Source organism: Sorex araneus, chromosome 7 (assembly GCF_027595985.1).
Source record: "Sorex araneus isolate mSorAra2 chromosome 7, mSorAra2.pri, whole genome shotgun sequence".
NCBI classification, from domain to species: Eukaryota; Metazoa; Chordata; class Mammalia; order Eulipotyphla; family Soricidae; genus Sorex; species Sorex araneus.
This window is the reverse complement of record NC_073308.1, coordinates 40,041,102-40,064,173: the sequence shown is the minus strand read 5'-3', so window position 1 is coordinate 40,064,173 and position 23,072 is coordinate 40,041,102. Positions and strand designations below refer to the sequence as shown.

The following is a 23,072-nucleotide window of genomic DNA, read 5'->3' as shown; positions in this document are numbered from 1 at the left end:
CTGGATAGGACGACAGGGAGATTAGACCCGGAGCTGGGAGGTGGGAAGCAACGGAACAAAGGGGCACGATCAGTTCGCAGACTGATGACACAGCTGGAGCCCAGGAGGTCAAAGGAAGCAAATGGGCTGCGGCTACAGCAGCGAACACGCAGGTCAGAACCTGATGCAACAGTGATGGAATATTCCAAACACGCCGGCATGCTGGAGGAACTCGGAGAAGGGGGAAGCAAGGGTCTGTCTTAAACATCTCTCCCGGACTCCACCACTGTGGGATGACGGTGGTTCTCCGGGACACTGGCAGAAGAGGGGAGGAAGGCACTGGCTAGGCAGCGCCCGTCTCCCAGGGGCCCGGGGTAGAAGTGAGGACGCGGCTTACCTCTCCGCACGTTGTTCCAGAGGTGGTCTTTGCTGGCACACCTCTCAAACGCCTCGGGGAGCTTGACAGAGCCTGAGCAGATATACCAGAACAGAATGCCAAAGGCATAGACATCCACGGAGTTATCGTACTTCCCTAGGGCAAGAAGGGATGACAAACAGCCCGTGACCAGGAGGGAAGCCAGCAGCCCCACTCACGCGTCTCTGCAGAGGCAATGTTTCCCCTCAAGTTCTCGACACCTGTCGTTTCGCCCTGACAACCTGGCCGGCCAGATGCATCTAGGACACCCACTTTGAGAGCTCCCACGCCCCAATGATGCTAGGAGGGCTAATTCCCAGAATGAAGGATATAGGACCTCTACATCTTAATAGTACAATAGAAGTTAATGTGGAAAGAGGGAAATAAAGATGGGTAGAACAAAGAACCCAAACATAAAGACTTTTCTGAGGCCTATATGCAGCAGTGCTCAGGGATCACTCCCAAGGTATTCAGGTGACCATGAAGTACTGGAAATCGAACCCAAGGGTCACATACTCCAGTCCTTCCCCACGCTGATGCTAGTGCTGCAAATGTGCGTCAATTAATGCACAGTCAAATGTGAGCCAGGGGTGCAGGCGCTGGGGCCAATGTGTTAAGCCACTTCCCCAAACCCTACAGATTTGTTTGTTGTTCTGTTTTAGGGTCACGTCAGCGGTCCCTGGAGCTTACTCTTGGCTCTGTGTTCAGGGATTCCTCCTGGAATTACTCCCAGACCATCCAGGGTGCTCAACTCCAGACTGAGCGCATGCAAAGCAAGTGCCTCACCCACTGGTACTATCTCTCCAGCCCCAGCACTAAGTACTTTTCATTTAGAGAGAAGAGGGGATGGAGAGAGAGAGTAGCAGGTAGGGAACTAGCTTTGCATGTGACCAACCTGAGTCCAATCCCCAGGACCACATACGGTCCCCTGGGCCTGCCGGGAGTGATCCCTGAGTGCAGAGCCAGAGCTGAAAGGAAGTTCGGGGCCAGGTGTACAACAAAAACAAAACCCAGGAATGTTAAAGAGAGAAGAGTCTGGACTCAGTGGGCAGCAAGGAGTGAGTCCTGTTTTAGAGCAGGAGGCGACAGGAGAGTATCTCAGGCAGATGATTCTGACAGCATCAGGGACAGAGAAGTTTAAACATGAAGTAGCCAAAATAAAATTATGGCTAGGGGAATATAAATCTAGTATCACATCACCAGGCCCACCCCTGGGCCCCCGAAGCACTGCCTGGGTTCTACACACACACACAAAAATTTTTTAAATAAATCTAAAGGACTGACAGCCTACTTGACTCCGTAATTGGGTTCTACACACAACACACACACACACACACACACACACACACACACACACACACACCCCACACACACACACACACACTTGTAGGAGTAATAAAATTTTTTTTAAATAAATCTAAAGAAAGGACTGACAGCCTACTTGACTCCGTAATTGGGTTCTACACACACAACACACCACACACACACACACACACACACACACCACACACCCCACACACACACATGCGCGAGTAATCAAAAGATTTTTAAAAATAAACCTCAGGAAAGGGCTGACAGCCTCCTTGCCTCTGCAAGGGCTCTCCAGCTACTCAGTGACGGAGTGTGGGAGGGCAAGAGACACGACATCTGCTGCCAATCTCACCTGCCCCCGATACCAATCCGCACCTGTGACTGCCACTCCATTCTCTCCGGCAAGGGCAGTGCCATCCCATATCCACTGGACTCAGAGTCTCGGAGCCGGTTTTAAACCATTCTCTTCTGTTCAGGACACATTGCAGATCCTACCAAAACCTTGCCCACTTTCTTCTAAACTGATGGAAAATCTGTCATTTTTTTGTTGCGCTGTCTGTGGCCTGCCCACCTGATCCTGGGGCACACACTGCTCACCGCTCACGTCTCCTCCCCCTACTGCTGCCCCCAGGAACGCTGCCTCTCCTCCCTCACCGGCTCACGGGCTCGAGAGCTCCTCACTCTGCCACACCAAGCCTTACGCCTAAGGCTGAATTTCAGGGCCGCTGTCTAATTTTAACTCCAACCTTGTCTGCTGCTCCCCGAATGGCAGTCTCTTTGCTGTCGTGTTTATTTTCATTCTGTGATCTCCTTCACATTCCCCTTCCTCAACCTTCATGATTTCCTTTTCTTCATGAAACATGGTTGGAGTCTAAAGACCCAGGCCCAGTCCCCGTCTTACTACTTCCTAGCTCAATGTTTTGGGGTAGATGTATTCATTTTCTGCCCTTGTCTTAAAGTTATACATGACACAAAGAATTATACTAAAATCACTACAGAATTGTGAGAATTAAGTGGAACAAAAATATAATGGGAGGGGCTGGAGCGTTAGCACAGCGGGTGCACACGGCCGACCCGAGTTCAATTCCCAGCATCCCATATGGTCCCCCGAGCACCAGGAGTAATTCCTAAGTGCAGAGCCGAAGACCACTGGAACCTAGCTACAGCCATGCTCAAGGCCCCTCTCTACACGTTCGGACAGGCCTCATGCATGAAGGTACCGGCAGAGGAACCCAGGTGTGTGTAATCCCATCAACGGCCAACATCCAGAGAGAGACTTAAAAGCAAGCTCTCAGAAGCAATATCTTGTAGCCTACTTCTCCCTCTGAGAGGAACTGGCAAGCTTCTGAGAGTTTCCTGCCCACATGGGACAGCCTTGCAAGCTTCCCATGGTGTATTCATAGGCTAAATCCAGTAACAAGCTGGATTTAATTCCCCTGACCCTGAAAGAGCCCCCAGTGCGACATCGTTGGGAGGGCCAAGTTGAGAGAGACTTCTAAGATCTCAGGGAAAGGACGAAATGAGAGGTTATTGAGGCCGCCCGAGAAATCGGTGATTAACGGGATTTCGTGATTGTGATCGTGAAAGCCAGGAGTAACCCCTGTGCATCGCCAGTTGTGATCCAAAAAGCAAAACAAAACAAAACAAAAATATACGGGGGAAAAAGCATCCACACTGCCAGGCCTACGGTAGGGTCTAGGGGCTGGGTAGGGAGCCCGGGAATTAAGGTGAGGGCTTGTCTGATCCTGCAGCACAGGGCCCTCCAGAACTGCCTTCCTGGGCACCGAGCCACCAACCTGACCCACCAAGAGCCTCCAAAGCACCCTGAGAGTCCTCCCCTGCCCCCCAAAAGAGGCTTTCTATATACTCTAGACTTAAGGCAAGTGACGTGGCTCAGTGCTACAGTGTGGTTCCATTTTTCTTTTCTTAGTCAAATACATTTTCTTGCTATGTGAAGCCCTGTGTCCTTATCAATACAAAAATATACTTAGTATGTTCCCTTCAAACCTACCATTAAAAAATACATGTTATTACTGTCATGCTTTGGTTTGGGGGCCACACCCTGCGGTGTTCAGGGCTTATTTCTATCTCTATGCTCAGAGATTATTCCTGGTGGCACTGAAAGAACCACATGCAGTGTCCGGATCAAAGTTGGGATTGGCAGCATGCAAGGCAAGTGTCTTACCCACTGTATTATCCCTCCTGCCTTAAAGACCTACCAATTTTCAGATATGATTTAATACTTACTTGAAATTGTTCCTCTATCACAAAACAAAACATTTCAATGTTCATATATCCCTTTTCTAACACCAACATTATATTATATACCTCTTAATCACATGCTGTCTTATTTATCTTTCTGTCAATGGTAAGGTCTTTAATGATAGGGGACAACACCTATTACATAGGAATTATTCAGTCAACACTTTGTGATTAAGTATAAGTGGTTGATCGTGGCCATTATGGTGCGTGTAGTCTAAGGAGACATGCTAGTGATTCCCTTCGTACTATTTCTTTCACCTCCACCTTTTCTCTTTCCCCTGTACTTGTTTTCAGTTTCCTCTGCTCTGGTTTCCTCTTCGCCTGGGCAAGATGCGCCAGTACTGAAGGATAATATTCAGCCCCCGGGGTCCTACTTGGGGTGGCACACATCCCTGCTCGCCAGCTCACCTGTGAAAAGTTCCGGGGCCATGTGGATTGGTGTCCCCACAATGCTGCCAGACATCATGGCCTCTGGCTTGCAGAATCCCAAGTCAGTGATCTTGGCACGGTTCTGTTTGTCCAGCTGCCAACAAAGCAGGGTGAGAGTCAGCCTGGGTCTGGGAATGTACGGGGTCCAGCTGCAGACCCAGGCTCAAAGCATGCACTTCATCCAGCCCGCCTTCAACCTCCCGGTCTCCACACTCATTCCCTTCACTGTCTTCTATCCCAGATGTACTTTTTCATCTTTTATGCCCAGCACTTAGCACTGGGCCTGGCATCATCAGGAACTTAACGAATCTTGAAAGAAAAAGTGGACAATGAGAAAAGTATTTCATTCCTGACTATTCTCTGACCTCTGGACTCGGAAGAAAATCCTACGGAAGGCTGGTCAGTTTCAGAGTCTTCTGCTAGTTTTGTTGTTCACTTTGTTTTTGGGTCACACCCAGTGATGCTCAGAGGCTGCTCCCCACTCAGTGCTGGGGAGGAAGGAGTTGGGGTCACTGCTGGCCATGTGGGCGGGACATGTGGTATTAGGGAGTCAAACCTGGGTTTCCCACAAGCAAAGCTGCAGTCCAGCCTCTGGGCTACCTCCCAATCTCTGAGTTTATTTTCCTCTCTTTTTCTACAAGGCAGGAAGAATTCACCTATACTTTATTCATTTATCTACAGATAAGCCTCTTAATGGTCACCTTCAGGGAGGTGTTGCTGTTTCCAGAAGCTGTTTCCATATTTATATATTTAGTGTTGCCAGAGAGAGTTCCAGATGACCCAATACTACTTTCTTATTTGTATGTCACATGATTCGCTGTAACTGTAGTTCATGAACTGGCAGGTTCGTGATGTGATTGTTTTAATCATGGAGATACACTTTCTCCTCTCAGCCCCACCCTGCATATCTCTGGGGACACTCTCGACACAGCAACAAGGCCCCGGATCCCTAAAAGGATCAGCACAGCAAAAGCAAAACAAAGGCTAAGATCTATTGTACATCAAGAGGTTAAAGAAACATGAAAACAAAGTGAACTTTATGGTCCTTAGACTGGAACCTGAACCAAACAGAGCAAACGTGAGATAAAGGGACATATTTGTTATTTGTCCCCTGTTAACTGTGACACTATACAGTATATTCACTATAGCACTTTGTCAAGATTACATTTCTTGAGTCTAATATTAGCATCTTCATGGTGCAAAGTAAGTCCTTTTCCTTAGGAGGTACAAACTGAAGTATTTGGAATGAAGTGTTTTCATAAAGGAAGCCAATCATAATTCTCTGTATTTGGGGAACACAGACACGCACCCTGCTATGAGGAGACACTCCGAATAAGTTGAAGAGTATATGGGTTTTCACTGAACCACTCATCTTTGTTCCTACTTGAAATCCCCTCCCCCCCGCCCGCCCCAATAGTACTAGGAGGGGAAAAATTGGAAGCAACAGTACGTTAAGTCTCTGTCCACTGGCTCTGCTGGTGATTCTACCTCCCCGCCCCTCCAGGTTCTCTGTGAGACCAAACCTGCATCGCACACACTCTCCCAGGGATTCTTCACCACACAGGCAGGGTGTTATCTCAGTGAAACAGCTCTTACTTACCAGCACATTTTTGAGTTTGATATCACGGTGGACAAGCCCTTGGCTGTGCAGAAAACGGATTCCTTCCACCACATCTAGTGCTATCTGCAAACGTTTCTCCAGGGTCAGCCCAGCCTTGGGAGACAAAAGAGCTTCACTGGCACCAGCAAGACAACTCCTCAGGCTAACGTGCCAGAACCAAGGAAGAGTCTCCAATGGCACTGGGATATGCATGGACAGAAAAGTGATGTACAAAAGGAGAAGAGAGCAGCTGGGGAAGGACAGGAGAAGCCAAGGCAGGAGGAGCAGCTCTATAGCCGACTAAACCCCTCGGAGGAGGAGAGGTGCAAACACACCTCTGACCATGGCCACCTGAACCAGTGTCAACGCCCTGCAGGCACCAGGGTGGCATTTCCAGGTGCCAAGGCAGATGCACTTCCACTGCTGTGTAGGCCTGTCACAGACCAGGACGGGCTTTAAGGATCCAGACACCAAGGTTCTGGGGCTGGAGACACAGTACAGCGGCCAAGGTGCTTGCTTGCACATGACCAACCCGGCACCACGGACGGTCCCCCAAGCCCATCAGGAGTGGTCCCCGTCCTGAGCGCAGAGCCAGGAGTCAGCCCTGAGCACGGCGGAGTGTGGACCAAAACCCAAAAACAAACACAAGAAGAAAAAAGGTCAAATACCAGTTTCTCAGCTTCTACCAGCGCCTCCAATTCAGCATTTCCCGGGTCCTAGAGGTCCCATCACTCATCCCCAAGTGCTAACACGTTACTCTGGACGGCTGGTGAAAATTCATCTGGCTGGTGAAAATTCATGAAGCTTTAATCTTCGCCATCAAGAGGGAAAGCCACTAGGAACGTCACTTTCCTCAGCAGGTTGGTTCCTTACGGCTCCTGCACGCCTTCCAAGGTTCCAACTGCCCAGCTCCTGAGAGTTCCCATATTAGCTGGTGGCAGGGAACGGACTCTGGGGTGTTCCAAACCCTGTGAGCTACCGCCTCAACACTCTATGGAAATTAAAACTTATTTGGGGTTCGGGAGGCCAAGGGACTTGGGTCACATCTGGCACTGCCCAGGGGCTACTCCTGGCGCTATGCTCAGGGGTCCCTCCTGGCAATGTGTGGGGAACTACATGTAGCCAAGGATTGAACCAAGCGGGCTGCAGGCAAAGCAAGGCCTTAACCCCTCTACTATCTCTCCAGCCCTCCTATATAATTTTTTTTTTAAAACACTTTGGGTTCTCTATCATTTGTTCCAGACCTTCCTTTGTATAAAATCTCCTCTACTCCCCAAATAAATTAGTTGCTCTTACAGGACCAGTCTCTTTGTAAGCCTTCAAATGTCTGGATGTTATGCTTATTCCTTCGCCCTGATAAAAACCTTTTCTTTCCAACTGCCCACCCACACTTTACCCATCAAAGAATACTTATCAGAGTCAAGTGCCACATCCTACTCCTGACAATGATTCTCTAGGAGCTCCTGGCTTTTACACATTTAATTTATTTGTTTTTAGGTTTTGGTCCACACCTGGCAATGCTCAGGGCTTACTCCTGGCTCTAAATTCCCAGATCACTCCTGACAGGGCTTGGGGGACCACACAGGGTGCCAGGGATCAAAGCTGGGTCAGCTGCCTACAGAGGTACCCTGCCTGCAGTACTGTCTCTGATGCCTAATCACATTTTAATATCCTTTACGATAATTTAACACCTGGCCTTGCATAAGTTAGTCCCTAAGTGCAGCTGGAACAATAGTACAGTGGGTAGTGTTTGCCTTGCATGTAGGTGCTGGGTTAAATCCCTGGCATCCCATATGGTCCCTGGAGCCCACCAGGGATTATCCCTGAGCACAGAGCCAGGAGTAAGCCCCGAATACCCCAAGTGTGGCCCCCAAACAACAACAAAACCAAGTTAGTCACTAATAAATATCTGTTGGCTAAAGAAAACAAAATAAAAAACTCTGGCCATTAGCAGAGGAACTTTAAGACAGCAAGAATGCAGACTTACATGAAGAAAACTGTCCTGCTTTTTTTCTGAGTAGCAGAGCGGGTAGGGCGTTTGCCTTGCACACAGCTGACCCGGGTTCAGTTCCTCCGCCCCTCTCGGAGAGCCCGGCAATCTACCGAGAGTACTCTGCCCACACGGCAGAGCCTGGCAAGCTACCCATGGCGTATTCGATATGCCAAAAACAGTAACAACAAGTCTCACAATGGAGACGTTACTGGTGCCTGCTCAAGCAAATCGATGAACAATGAGATGACAGTGCTACAGTTAAGACTTTACTCACAGGAAATTAAAGAATTACAGTGTCTTCGATACAAACCAAGACAAAAACATTAGATTGAGAACATTTTTTTTTTTTTTTGGCTTTTCTGGGTCATACCCAGTGATCCCAAGGGTTACTCCTAGCTCTGCGCTCAGGAATTACTCCTGGCGGTGCTTGGGGAACCATATGGGATGCCAGGGATTGAACCCAGGTTAGCTGCATGCAAGGCAAACGCCCTACCTGCTGTACTATTGCTCCAGCCCCCAACAAGAACTTTTTTGGTTTTTGCTTTTTGGGTCACAACCGGTGATGCACTGGGGTTACTCCTGGCTCTGCACTCAGGAATTACACCTGGCAGTGCTCGGAGGACTATATGGGATGCTGGAAATCAAACCCAGGTCGGCCACGTGCACGGCAAATGCCCTACCTGCTGTGTTATCGCTCCAGCCCCCTAGATCGAGAACATTTTTTGTGTTCAGGAAATAAGGGTCACAAAGCCTGAGTGTCCCACCAACGTCCATGAAAGCAAACAGTTCTGGATGCCCACCGGAGGGCGAGAGGCCTGGAGGACGCTGGCCCCCGCTCCGCGGTCTCACCTTCAGCCCCGTGTACAGGTCCCGGTGCAGCCGCTCCATGATGAGCAGCACGGCGATGCTGGAGCCCCCGCCGTAGCTGTAGTCAATGACGGAGCCGTGCAGGTCCACCAACCGCTCGTGCTTCGGCAGAGACCTGTGCGAGGGAGCAGGGCTGAGGCGTGAGGCTCTGGCCACGCCCACACAGCACACCACCAGGTGGGGAGGGGTCTGGACCTCCAGCCCCTGCTCAGCACAGAGGGAAGCTCTCTACTGGGCTACCTGGGGAGTCTGGAACCGGAGCCGGAAAGACTGAAAGGAAGAGTCTGACCAATGAGGAGGTGCGGGAAAGGAGAGGCAGACAGCAAAGGCCTGGCCGGAGTCTGTTTCTGAGTCAGACAGAACACTAATCCATAACGTTTGGAAACGCACTGGCAAAGGCCAGGCACGCTCTAGGTGGGGGTACGAAAATCTATACCAGGGGTCTCGGGCTGGAGCGATACATAGCACAGCGGGTAGGGTGTTTGCCTTGCACGCGGCCAACTCGGGTTCGATTCCCAGCATCCCATAGGGTCCCCCGAGCACTGCCAGGAGTAATTCCTGAGTGCAAGAGCCAGGAGTAACCCCTGAGCACTGCTGGGTGTGACCCAAAAAGAAAATTTTAAAAAACAGAAAAAAAAAAAAAGAAAATCTATACCAGAAGTCTGGCCTCGGCTTTGACTCTTTATCTTCCCACAGAGGCGCACGGGCCAGAACCTACCTCATGTAGTGGAACTCCAAAGCCAGGTCATTCCAGTGCTTCTCATCTGGGGGAACAACTGACTTCAGGGCACAGGGGAAGTGACCCCCCCAGTTGTCACACAGGTACACCACACCATACTGGCCCCGACCCAGCTCCTGTCCCAGTTTAGGTTTACCTGTAAGACACAGAGACTGGGGTGAGGCGGCGGGAAACGGGCTGGGCGACATTCCTGCGGTCCTGGATGCAGGCCTGCCCAGAGGCAGGAGCCACACCACAGCAGGCAGTGCAGTGCAGGCTGCTCGCCCGACCCAGCAGAAAGCCACCTAACTGGTTTGACTCACGTCAACATCGGCCCTGTTCTACCAACTACGTTAAGTAGCAAAACCAAACAGATTTCGGGGTTCAAAAACGCATCCAAGGCTGGAAAGAAGGTGTCAGAGGTACCCAGACCCCCCACTCCCCCCCACACACACACAAGGACTCACGGTGCAGCAAGACATCCTGTAAAGACCGGCTTTCTAGAGACAGGCGGGCCAGGCGGGGGGCATGATCTTTCCGAACTTTCAGCCACAAATCTTCAGTTTTCTCCAGCCGGCCTGAGTGGCCAGCTTCCAACTGGGAGAGAAAGAGGGAAAAGCGGCCCAGTCCCCCGTGTTGGTTTCTTCAGCTGTTGCACAGGGAGAGTAACACCGATGGCATACTACCCCATGATATCCATTCAAAGATGCATTTATCATTTAGCTCAGAGTGGCACACAGTGGACACTTAGTAAGCAGTGACCAAGTCTCCACAGACACTGCCACACACGCGCACCTCTCGGAAGTAAGCGGGTATCACTCGGGAGCCAGTACGCTGTAAAGGCAGCCCTTTCTGCCACACGTTCCAAAAATACTGCATAGACTCATATATAAAAGTTCTAGGGTAGAGCTCCTGCCTCACATATGCTTAACCCGGGTTCAATCCTCGTCACCCCATCTGCTCCCCCCAGGCCCACCGGGAGAGGTTCCTGAACACAGAGCCAGGAGTAAGCCCGGAGCCCAAACTGCACCCCGCCACCCCCGTACCCCCACCACACACACACACACACACACACACACACACACACACACACACACACAAACACACACACACACACATTCTGTTGATTTCATTTCTTGTTCTGTGAAATGTGGAGAAATTAACTGAGCTCTCTCCATTTTCCCCAGAACTAGAATATCCACATGCAAAGTTTTTTAATAAATTTTCTTGTAATTAATATAATTAACCAGAGTACAAAAAAAAATACGCTAACGATTTTTTAAGAATTCATATGGAGGGGGGACTGGAGCAATAGCACAGCAGGTAGGGCGTTTGCCTTGCATGCGGCCGACCCGGGTTCGATTCCCAGCATCCCATATGGTCCCCTGAGCACCGCCAGGGGTGATTCCTGGGTGCAGAGCCAGAAGTAACCCCTGTCCATCGCTAGGTGTGACCCAAAAAAGAAAGAAAGAAAAAAAAAGAATTCATATGGAGGGGGCTGGAGCAATAGCACAGCAGGTAGGGCGTTTGCCTTGCACGCGGCCGACCCGGGTTCGATTCCCAGCATCCCATATGGTCCCCTGAGCACTGCCAGGGGTAATTCCTGAGCACATGAGCCAGGAATAACCCCTGTGCATCACCAGGTGTGACCCAAAAAGCAAACAATAAAATAAAATAAAAAATAAATTCATCTGGAGCTAATCCAACTATTCCCCCACAGACGAAGCTGTTCTTTCCTACATACCTACCTGCCGCAAGGAGGCTGCAAAGGCCTCATGAGAACTGTTGAGGCGAGTCCGGAACTGGCTGCAAATGCTTTTGGCCAGCTTGGAGGCACTGAGGCTCTCGATGGCTTCCTGGGCCACCTTCCTCTTCCACTCCCTAGTGACGGCAGGTGGGCTCACCCACGTGATGCGCTGGATGATCTGCAGGATGGAGACAGTATGGAACGGAGGCCTGATGCTCTCTCTCTCAGAGCTGCCCGCTCATCAGGAGCAGGCTCTGAAGATCAAAGCCACCGGAGGGCCGGAGAACAATGTGGTGACTTATAAGTACCTGCCCAGCAAGTGGACGGCCACAAAGTCAAATCCTGGCCCTCTACACACGGTGACCCCGCGCCTGGCAGCTCTGCCGTCTGTAATCTCCACTACTGCAAGGGATTTCTGACCATACCACAAGAAGGGGTGCAGCCCTCCGTGAGCCCCACGACCATTAACTTGTGCTCCTCAACTAAGAGTATGACCCCAGCAAGCACCACTACTCGAGGGTATCAGTGAGTAGCAGCACTGAGTGTGCAAGCACCCAACCTGATGTGCAAGCCCTGGGAAACACAAGTGAGAACGTGGGGGCACCAGTCAGGCATGGGGGAGTCCCTGGCCATCACAGCACCAGCAGCAACACCGCAAGGGAGAGAGAGGAAATAGAAATCCCCCCGCCCCCGCCCACACACACACACCCCCCTCTCTCTGTGTGTTTGGGCTACACCCAGCAATGCTCAGGACTTACTCCTAGCTTTGTGCTCATTCCTCAGGGTCAGGAATTACTCCTGGCGGTGTAATTACTCAGGCTATCCTACAGACTCGTACTATATGGGGCACGAAGACCGAGTCCAAGTTAGCAGCATGCAAGGCAAGTGCCCGAGCTGCTGAACTATCTCTCCAGGACCAAGAAATACTTTATTTTTAAAATGGTGAGAAGTCACCTGAAGTCCAGGACTCCTCTCCAGTTCCATCACCTCTGGGCTTATCCCAACGCAAAGACTCAAATACCAACAGACCTAGGCTATGCACACAGAAACCCTCAGTACATTTTATTCAGAGACAGAATGCCTGGTAAACTCTCAAGTCAGTAATTAACCCCACATAAAAACCAGATACATTTCTAAAAAAAAAAAATCACACTCATGGACTGAAGGAGTCAGCACAGTGGGTAAAGTGCTTGCGGTGCACACACCCAACCTCACTTCAACCCACACCACCACACGAGACCTACCAGGGTCATGATCCCTGAGTGCAGAGCCAGGAGTAAGCCCTGAGCACTGCCATGTGTGACACAAAATTTAAAAAAAAAACACAAAATCCAAGCAAACAATAACTTCCATGAGATATGGCAACAGATTCTGATTTTGATAAAGTATTTAAGTTGGGAATAAGAGATAAAAATAAGCTAATGGAGTCATGTAGCTTCGTGAAATAATTTAACTGCACCACTTTAAGAGTTAAAGGGAGAAAGAAACAGTACACGAGTTAAGGTGCTTGCCTTGGATGTAGTTAGTCCTGGTTAGATCCACAGAGAGAGAGAGAAAGAGAGAGAGAAAGAACGCTAAAGTGGGCAATATTAATACTTATTTTAGAACAGGAAAAAGTCACCATTCTTCCTGGCAGGCAAATTAGGACAAACGGTCCCCACACTTACAGAAGATCCTGGACAGCAGTTCTCTAGCAGCATGTCTGAGAATTACTAAAACCAGCCAGAGGCTGGACACTTTTCTCTAAACAATCTCTACCAGTTACCTGTTTGATCTGCTCCCACAGCATCCTAGTAACTGAGGACCCTGAGTGGAATGTGACTTCAACATGATAGGCGGCATTTAAAATCTGAAAGAGAAAACAGTGTGTCCTGAGAGGCTTTCTAGACACCGGAATAAAATTATATGCATTTTAGGAACACAGACCAGTCTCATGGTTTCCAAATATGTCTCCCGAATCTACACAGTGTCCACAGAGGCTGGTTTCACCTTGGACCTGTCTACTTGGGACTTCATCCTTCCCTTCTTGCTCATCAACCTAACTGTGTTTTTCACAATTCATAAGCAGCTCCTATAGGCAATGAGAGGAAAACAAAATCCAAACCAGACTGGCCTAAAACTGAAAGGGAAATTCTGAGCTGAACTGGTCAGGCTCATCTCTGTCTATTTGGGACATCTTCTTTCCCTTCTTATCAACTTACCTGTGATTTTCCAGTTCACAACAGCTTCGACAGGCAGTTAAAGAAAAGAAACGAAACATTCAAACTGGACTGACCTAAAGTTGAAAGGGAAATTCTGAGCTAACCTGGCCAGGCTTGTGTGTGGATTCTGTTCCCTTTATCAACCCGCATGCGAAGTGGGCTAGCCACTCTTTGAGTACCTGTTTGAGATAATTACTGGTGATGTGAACTGAGACATCCTGAGACTTCTCAAGGCTCTGCAGACACCTCTCCAGCGTTCCAACAAAGCTCTCACGGAGGTAATCCACTGAGCTGATCAGTTTATTGGCTACTGCCTGATTAAGCCGGGAGATGATGAGTTCCTGGATCTGGCGGATGCAGCATTTAATCTCTCTGGTGCCCACTGGTTCTCCGTTCTCAGGGATAATGACGTCTGTGGAGACATAGAAATCAGAGAGGGAAGGTGAGGGAGCACTATAAATATCTCCCAAATCAGAAGAGGGTGCAACTGACAATGGCTATGAAACACAGGACTTCTTGATGAACTCTGACCCTTAGCATAATCAAGGGCCATGGAACCCTCATTACTTCAGGCCAACTGAGAATCCAAAGAAAGGGCAATTGTGTCTAGATGAACCTCTTATGTCACATTCACAGAGGAACAACAACACTGATGACAGTAAACTATCTGACAGGCACTCCAGTAATTCCTTTTATGTAATTTAACGTAACCCCTATAGAAACTTGTCAATTGTGCTACAGGGCTCATATGTTATGGATTAGGAGCAGTCTCAAAAAAAGGTCAAAGTGTGCATTTAGAAGGGGGTGGAACAGGAGCAGCTAGGAAGCTAATATTGAAGCCCAAAACTCAGGGGTCGGAGCAATAGTACAGCAGGCAGGACACTTGCCTTGCATGCAGTTGACCGGGGTTCGATCCCCAGCATCCCATGTGGTCCCCCAAAGCGCTGTAAGGAATGATTACTGAGTGCACAGCCATGAGTAACCCCTGAGCTTCAACAGGTGTGGCCCAAAAATCAAATAAACAAATCAAAATAAATAAACCCAACACTCAGGGATTTCAAAGTCTCTGATCTTTTAATAGTCACACTAACTAGCACATTGTTGACAGAAATATTCTACCCTAGAGAATTCTGGGCTAGAGCGATAGCACAGCGGGTATGGCGCTTGCCTTGCATGCTGCCAACCCGGGTTCAATTCCTCCGCCCCTCTCAGAGAGCCCAGCAAGCTACCGAAAGTATCTAGCCCACACAGCAGAGCCTGCGGCGTATACCTGGGCGTATTCGATATGCCAAAAACAGTAACAAGTCTCACAATGGAGACGTTACTGGTGCCCGCTCAAGAGAATTCTACTCAAGAATTCTACTCTGGAGCACGAATGTGGTTCAGTGGTAAAGCACATCCCTCACAAGTGTTTAAAACTCTTTGGTCCCTTGGGGCTGGAGTGATAGCACAGCGGGTAGGGCGTTTGCCTTGCACTCGGCCAACCCGGGTTCGAATCCCAGCATCCCATATGGTCCCCTGAGCACTGCCAGGGGTAATTCCTGAGTGCAGAGCCAGGAGTAACCCCTGTGCATCGCCAGGTGTGACCCAAAAAGAAAAAAAAAAAAAAAAAAAAACCTCTTTGGTCCCTGGCCCCACAGACACACAAATTCAAGTCTAATCTGTTAGCATTGTTGTCTCGTTGTTCATCAATTTGCCCTACCCGCTGTGCTATCGCTCTAGTCCTTTGTTACTAGATAAATTTAAAAATTATATTCCTAACAGTAGATACAAGTCTATCCATCCGTCCATCTGTCCTTCCTTCCATCCTTCCTTTTTGGCTTTTGGCTTTGATTTTTGGGCCACACCCAGCACAGGGGCCACTCCCTGCATCACTAAGGTGACCATGTGGCAGTGGGGATCAGCCTCACAGTCGACCCCATACAAAGCTTGTGCTGGAGCCCACTGACCTAGCTCTCTGGCCTGGGAGTGCCTTATCTAAAGGAGAACTTTCTGCAGATCATTTGTCCTAAGGTCTCTATCCCCTGACTTGCAAAACGGATTTCCTAATCCTGAAAGGAAGTGGCATGGCAGAAACAACCACTGAGTTACACTTTCTATTTTATTTGTAAGTGTGACACAGCTATACACCACGATTCACAAACACATTCTCCAAAGGTGTAGAGTACACTAGACTGTGGGGTTTGTTCCAAGAGATGAAATTAAGAATATTTTCCTTAAATTCTGAAATTTCTAGATAAACTCGACTCTTACTAGCAAACAAAATAAAAGATATCTTCATGAAAAAAAAAAAGAGGCGTTGAAGGATATGTTGGGTTTGGAAACTCACAGACAAAAGATTGTTCAGGTTTATGGCAGGAGATCAGAAGAATGACTTCAAAGACGGGGACCCAGGCTCTGCAAGAGGGAGCCCCACATTCAATCAGCAGCATGTGGTCCCCTGAGCACTTCTGGAGTCACCCCCCCACCCCCACCGCCACCCCGCCAGCCAAGTAACACATGGGAGCAGACTGCCTCCTACCCCTCCCAACAGATTCAGGGCCGGGAGTCAGCAAAACAACAACAGGAGCACAGAGACCAGCAACTCCTGAGACCCAGCAGAAGAGCAATGTCAGAAAGGTGCAAAGAGGAATGCAAGCTCGACTGAGAACTGACAGTTCAGCTACATGGAAGAGGGAATGTCAAAGCAAAGGAAGGCGGTCGGAGCGAGGGCACAGTGGGTAAGGTTCTCGCCTTGCATGTGGCGTACCCAGGTTCAAACCCCTGGTTGGTCCTCTCAGCCCACCACAAGTGATCCCTGAGCACAGTAAAAACCAAAGAGAAAGGGAGGGGGAAAAAAAGCTGAGGAAGAGAATATAACTCCTCAGAACCTGGCAACTGACTGCATTTGGGGACATGCAATCAATCTTGGGGACAAAAAAAATATAAGATTAAAATATCAAGGTGAGTGAGTAGGGCGTCTGCACTGCATGCAGTGGACCTGGGTTCAATCCCCAGCACCCAATATGGGCCCCAGGGCACTGCCAGAAGTGACCCCTGAGTGCAGAGGGAGGAGGAAGCTCTGAGCACTGCGGGGTAAAAAATTCATTGCGATTTTTAGAGTGGGTTACCAGGGGGGAAAAAAAAAGTGGCAGCAGTAACTGCAACAAATTAAAAAGAAAGGATGTGGGTGGGGAATCTGCGTCTACTCAGGGACCACACCTAGCAGTGTTAGACGGGATCAAACCCAGACCTTCCTCTGAGCCTTGTTACCACAAGCACTTTTCTTAAACTTTCTAAATCTTAACTTTCCCCAACCTAGAAAATGTTAAAAAGCAAAGTTCACCTAATAAAGCTATTTTGGAGAATAAAATACAAATAATGAAATTCTGAATAGATTAAAAAACTTATTTTGGAGTATTTTTCGGGGGAGGGAAACACCCAACAATGCTCAGAAGTTACCCCTGGCTCTGTGCTCAAGCCTTACTCTTGGTGGTACTCAGGAGACAACATGGGGTGCCGGGATCAACTCGGGTCAGTTGCATGCAAGGCAAGTGACTACCTGCTATACTAGCCCCAGCTCCTGAAACAGTCTTTAGTGATCTTGTGCATTTATGTTTTTAGTGTAGCTCAGTGAGATACTGTGCATGTATGAGTCCCTGGAGTAAATCAATCCCTAAACCAACAACAACAACAAAAAGGGAGTAGTAGGGGTGGGGGTGATTCTTCCAGATGGTTCAGATGTGCAGTGATGACAGAAAACCTAATGGGTAACTTGAAAACCGTGTCGCTTTAATTACAGGTAGCAGAGCTCTACAATTCATACAGGAATGTTTATATACCAAGCGGTATTCAAAGTCAACAAGCGCTAACTCTCAGACACCCAAGACCTGGCTACTCACGCCGTCCTGATTTGTATGAGTTGTTTGTAAAGAACAGGACTGACAGAAAGGCCCAAACCACTATTTGGGGAAAGTCTCCTGAGCTGAGTTTAGAAGCAGCCTAAAAGAAAATGAGACCATGGCCCAAAAATAAGAGTGAAGAAGCTGGGAAAGGCCAGGGTTAAATCCTGATTTTTAACAGTTTTCCAGCAACTCAACTCTCCATTAGAGTGAAGGGGAAAGAGACATAAAATAAAGATTGAAGAGCACTATTTGGATGCTTTGATGAAAGTTAACGACCCTGCAAAGGAATGACCGTGGAATCTTCCAGAAGATTATATATATTATAATGGCCTTCCACGAAGGTCTTCCAAGAGAGGTGACCTTAGCTAAATGACTTAAGGTAGACTCCTGTCGAGAGTGGGGTAGATGAGATTATCCTGAGGTTCCCTCGGCTTTAGGATTAATGAATCCCCGTTCCAGGCAGGAAAGTACTGCAAGGACGCCCCCTACCTCTGGCGCCCCAATAAGCCTTCCGGAACCTACCTTTAAATTCCATGTTGGCAGCATCATCGAGAAGTTCCTCCTTCATAGTGTTCAGTGTCTCAACAATCATGTCCTTCATCTCCTCCTGCTTTCGGTTGGCAATGTTCATCAAGGACTCATACAACTCGTTCTCCTTTTTCCTAGTGTATTCCAGACGTTTGGGGGTAATCTGCAGGTCCCGCTGCATGTCAAAGGCCTGGTTAATAAAAATGTCGAGGCAGTGGCAGTGCACGAGGTTCAGAGCCTTGGCTGCGTCCACCAGGCGCGTCTGCAGCACCTGGTGAGAAAACGTGCTCAGGTGCCTCAGCTTCTCGCTCTGTTCCACCAGCATGCTCTGAGCCTTGCCGTCTTGGCCGGGGGAGCCCCAGTTGCAGTGACTGCCGCTCAGATAGCCCAGGTCGGTCAGCTGGTGATGCAGCGGGGATCGCTCGCTCTCCATTCTTCTGGGGGAGTCTATGACCTCTGAGCCTAGGTTCGGCACTTTGAAAAAGAATATGGGAAAAGAGAAATACTTCCGGATTTCCTGCAGCTCTTGCTCGTCTCTCTCAGAGAGTTCATCTTTGTGGAGCGCGTAGGTTATCACAGGCAAGAACTCATTCACCAAATCACCCAAAACATCCACTGTGGGTCGGAGGCCTTGGCACGGTGCTACTACAATGTCCACTTCCTGCAAGGGAAATGGGGTCACGTCAACACTTCAGAATCCATCCCTGCCCCCCGCAAATTCCCACAGTGAGACCAAAATCCAGACCTATAATGGGCAACTAAGTCTTGATACGGTCCAATCATTAGTTCGCCTTCTTTCTCAGTTACCAAAACTCCCTGGCACAGCCTATGAAGGAAGACCCTCATCTACAGAGCCAAGAGTAACTAGAGAGACGGGCCATCCCTCTAGCACTTAAGGAGCATTAATCCCTGCCTTCCTTTGTTATTCGGAGACGGCCACTGATTCCCGCTGGTAAAGAAATTAGACAATGGAAAAAAGAACTATATGGAAAACAGCAAAGGAGGAGTGAGTCTGCAAGAATATTTCTCACCTTACTCCCTTCTTCCTAACCTGTTAAATCCCAAGCATCCTTTCCATGTCAGATCATACCCTGCTCAAGTTTCACATGTTACACAATCCAGTACTAATCCTTTTCTTAGTGTTCAACCCAGTCATAGTTTATTCAAAATTATGAATTTTATTTTATTTTTTAATATAAGTGTGGGAGCTCCTAATACATTGCTGTTCCCTTTATCCCCGAAGCATCCACCTCTTTTTTATTTTATTTTATTTATTTATTGCTTTTTGGGTCACACCCGGTGATGCACGGGGGTTACTCCTGGCTTTGCACTCAGGAATTACTCCTAGCAGTGCTCAGAGGACCATATGGGATGCTGGGAATCGAACCCGAGTTGGCCGCAATCAGGGCAAACGCCCTTCCTGCTGTACTATCACTCCAGCCCCATTAAATTATGAATTTTAAATCCTCCCATTAGCCTTAAACACTCTGGGAGCAGAGACCAAGCTGCTCTTGTTCAGTATTATGACTCCAGCGCCCGGCACATAGAAAGTCCTCAATACTGCTAAGCAATCAAGCTCCAAACTCTTATGACAGGTTAGTCAATGTCTTACTCTAAGCTTGCAGTTATCACAAAGTCTTAGCCCGCTGGGTCTCAGTCCCTGGATCTGGCAAACACTAGAATATACCTACACAGTATTTTGCCTCTCCCTTGAGTGGAAAGCAATGCCCTTTCCAGAGAGGGATGGCCAATCAGGAGGGTCGGTCTCTGGAAATACTCTTTGGAGGGGGGTGGCGTCTACCTGGAAGCATAGACTTTGGCGGTCCTCCTTGCCTGGAGCACAACTATGAGAGCGATATCAGAAGTGGTCATTCAGCATGTCTGAGGTGCCCCAAGGGGGAAGCAGAACTAAGGGCTATGATGACAGAGACATGGGGGCCCGGGTCCCCGACGACCATGGAGAGCAGCCATCTCTCAACTGCCTTCTACTGTGAAGGGGTGCGCCATGACCGCATCCTGTTTTCAAGTCAGCCTCTGTGTCTCTGTTTCTTTTTTATTGATTGGGACTTTGTGGCTTACAATACTATTAATAATGGTCTCAGCCACCGCCGTTTTTCTGAGTGTTATATATGACTGAACGCAATCCTTGTATAACAAGTTTCTAAAGTTTCACAAAAACATCTGTGTGTAAAAAGAGAAACAGAATAGAAAAAGATCTCTGAAGCAAACCCACAGAGATCTGCTTCCCAGTCTGAAGTTTCCACTTTCTCCTCAAGATCTCCAAGCACGTAAGAATGCTGGTCTCCATCCAGTTGCTGCTCCTCTTTATCTCTGAAACTGTCTACTTTGCTGGCATTTTAGGTTTTTGCTTTTTAGTTTGGGGGTCTGATGATGTACCTTACTTGTAAGAAAGGGGAATGACCATATCTCTCAGACATAAATAAGAGTGTCTATGTAAAGCACCTAGCACAATATGAGGCACAAAAACCCTTCTTACTCGACTCTGTGAGTAAGCAAACAAGAAAAACCCTTCAACTTCTTTGTTCGTTAGATTGGGAAGTGAATTGAAAATAAAAATGGGCAGAATATGGGGACAGGAATTGAAGTCTCGGCCATGTTGTTGCAGAAGGGCAGGATTATTATATAGTTGTTACATATGCTTTGGACTGGAGTGATAGCACAGAGGGTAGGGCATTTGCCTTGCACGCGGCCGACCAGGGTTCAATTCCTCCATCCCTCTCGGAGAGCCCGGCAAGCTACCAAGAGTATCCCATGCACACAGCAGAGCCTGGCAAGTTACCCGTGGCATATTCGATATGCCAAAAACAGTAACAAGTCTCACAATGGAGACGTTACTGGTGCCCACTCGAGCAAATTGATGAACAATGGGACAACAGTGCTACAGTGCTATAGTTTGGGGGCCACACCCAATGGGGCTCACACAGCTTGCTCCTGGCTCTGTGCTCAGGGATCACTCTTGGCAGGGCTCAGGGTACCATACTGGGGGCCAACAACAGAATCCAGTCCGTTGTGTGCAAGGCAAGCACCCTACCTGCACCCCACCTCTCCAGCTTTAGACAATACAGTTTTAGACAATAAAAGTTGGGGACTTCTGCCTATGATCGGTATCATAGGCACACCAACCCCCAGTGTCTCAGGGGTCCGAAAAAGTAAATCAATCCTCAGAGAGCTACAATACTTTAGAGTTATGAAAGCGCTCAACACAAATGTATTCATTAGTGTCCTTAAACGTCACCAAATGTTTAAATAATGTTAAATAATGAGAACTTGTATTTACCAACTTGCACAATCTTAACAAATCTATACCAAAACGTAAGGCCAACCTGGGACACCAGATATAAACAGGGAGACTGAGGAAAGAGCCTGAAAAAGAATGCTTCAATGTAACAGAGCTGTACAAGCTGCCCAGAGAAGACTGCAACGCTACACTCCTGATGATGCTGACTGGGATGAAGAGATCAACGCAAGAGAAGTCCAACAAAGTACGTATGAAATAGTCTGAGTAGAACCCCAAAGAAATCCAATCACAGAACTACAGAATAGAGCCATAGAAGTTGAGGGACCAGGGACAGAGGTCAGTGGTAGAGCATTTCTTGACTGTGTGAGACCTGGCACTTAAAAACAAACAAAACAAAAACCCCACCCAAAACAAACAAAACAGTAGCTGAGCTAAAACATACAACAGAGGGATCAATAGTTCAAAAGTAGAATAGAAGATGAAAATCAAATCACTGAGCTCAAACCAATGAAAACCACATAAAAGGACCAGCAAGAATTTAAAACACTTAAGATTAACAGTCATACGATACAGGGGCTGGGTAGACAGCTCAAAGGGATGGAGCAGAAATTTTACATATGGGAGCCCCAGGTTCGATTCCCTCAGGCATGGTCGCCTGAGTACTGCTGGGTGTCACCATCCTCTCTCCAGAACAAGCCACAAGGACAGCATCAAGAGAAACATCTGCATCAAATGTACAGTAGGTAAGGCACTTGCCTTGCATGTGGCTATCTGGGCTCAAGCCCCAGGACACCATGCGGTTCCCCGAGCACCAGCAGGAGTGGTCTCTGAGCGCAGAGGCAGGGGAAAACCCTGAGCATAGCCAAGCGTGGCCCAAAAACAAAAAATAAAACAACATTTGCATCAAATTGATTCCAGAGGAAGAAAACAGAAAGGGGTAGAAATGTTTGAAGGAATACTGAGAACTTCACCCAAATGAGAAGGGAATCAGACAACCCAGGTCACGGATACCCAGAGAGTTCCAAACAAAACAAACCTAAACAGAAAGACATCAAAACACATAATTAAGATGACAAAAATCAAAATAAATTCCACAAGTAGCTAAAGAAGAACAAGAAATCATTTTATAAGGGAATTTTGTAAGATTATCCACAGATTATTTCAGCAGAAATTCTATAGCTGGCCAGAATTAAGGGGCATGATATACACCAAGCATGAATGGAAAAGCCTCCAGTTAATCTTCTACCCAGTGAGGTTATCGATCATATCTGAGGGAGAATAAAGAGCTTTTCTGATAAACAAGTTAAAGGGATTAAACTCACTAAACTGGCTCTCCAAGAAATACTTTAAAAACTATCTATAGGGCCAGAGAAATAATTCAATGGTCTGGAGTATACACTTTGTTTGGGTGTGAATCCCAGTACTTCCAGACGAGACTCCTGAGCACCAAGCTGGGAGTACCCTGCCAACTGCTGGGTGTGGTCTAAAAAGTAAAAAGAAGAGAGAGAGAGAGCGCTAGAGACGTACTTGCGATGGTAATATACCTAAAAAACAAAAATTAAATGTTTCATGTTTTCTCTTTTATAGAGAGAATACTGTGGGAAATCTATTTTTAACAGACGGATTCTTACCTTTTCTCTATTCTGTAAGTTTAGAGAGCTTTAAGTTTCAGGTCGTGTATTTGTCTGTGCTAAGATCCGTACTTTCTTTTTTTTTTTTTTTCATGATTAAAAAATTTTTTTTAATTTTTTTATTAGTTTATTTTTAATTAGAGAGTCATCATGAGGGTACAGTTACAGATCCATACATCTTTGTGCTCATGCTTCCCCCATACAAAGTTCAATAACCCATCCCTTCACCAGTGCCCATTCTCCACCAC

At 47.9% G+C, this 23,072-nt stretch overlaps 1 protein-coding gene across 1 annotated transcript in view; it reads right to left on the bottom strand.

The window, feature by feature from the left end:
- Window positions 1-23,072, bottom strand: part of DSTYK (dual serine/threonine and tyrosine protein kinase) — a 62,756-nt gene that overhangs the window by 4,048 nt on the left and 35,636 nt on the right. The window contains exons 3-12 of the mRNA XM_055144440.1: window positions 17,929-18,595; window positions 13,702-13,934; window positions 13,087-13,170; window positions 11,323-11,499; window positions 10,042-10,171; window positions 9,575-9,731; window positions 8,839-8,971; window positions 5,997-6,110; window positions 4,376-4,490; window positions 377-511 (exon numbers count right to left, since the gene is read on the bottom strand). Coding sequence (XP_055000415.1) covers window positions 377-511; window positions 4,376-4,490; window positions 5,997-6,110; window positions 8,839-8,971; window positions 9,575-9,731; window positions 10,042-10,171; window positions 11,323-11,499; window positions 13,087-13,170; window positions 13,702-13,934; window positions 17,929-18,595 — 1,945 coding nt within the window. The remainder of the gene's footprint in view (window positions 1-376; window positions 512-4,375; window positions 4,491-5,996; window positions 6,111-8,838; window positions 8,972-9,574; window positions 9,732-10,041; window positions 10,172-11,322; window positions 11,500-13,086; window positions 13,171-13,701; window positions 13,935-17,928; window positions 18,596-23,072) is intronic.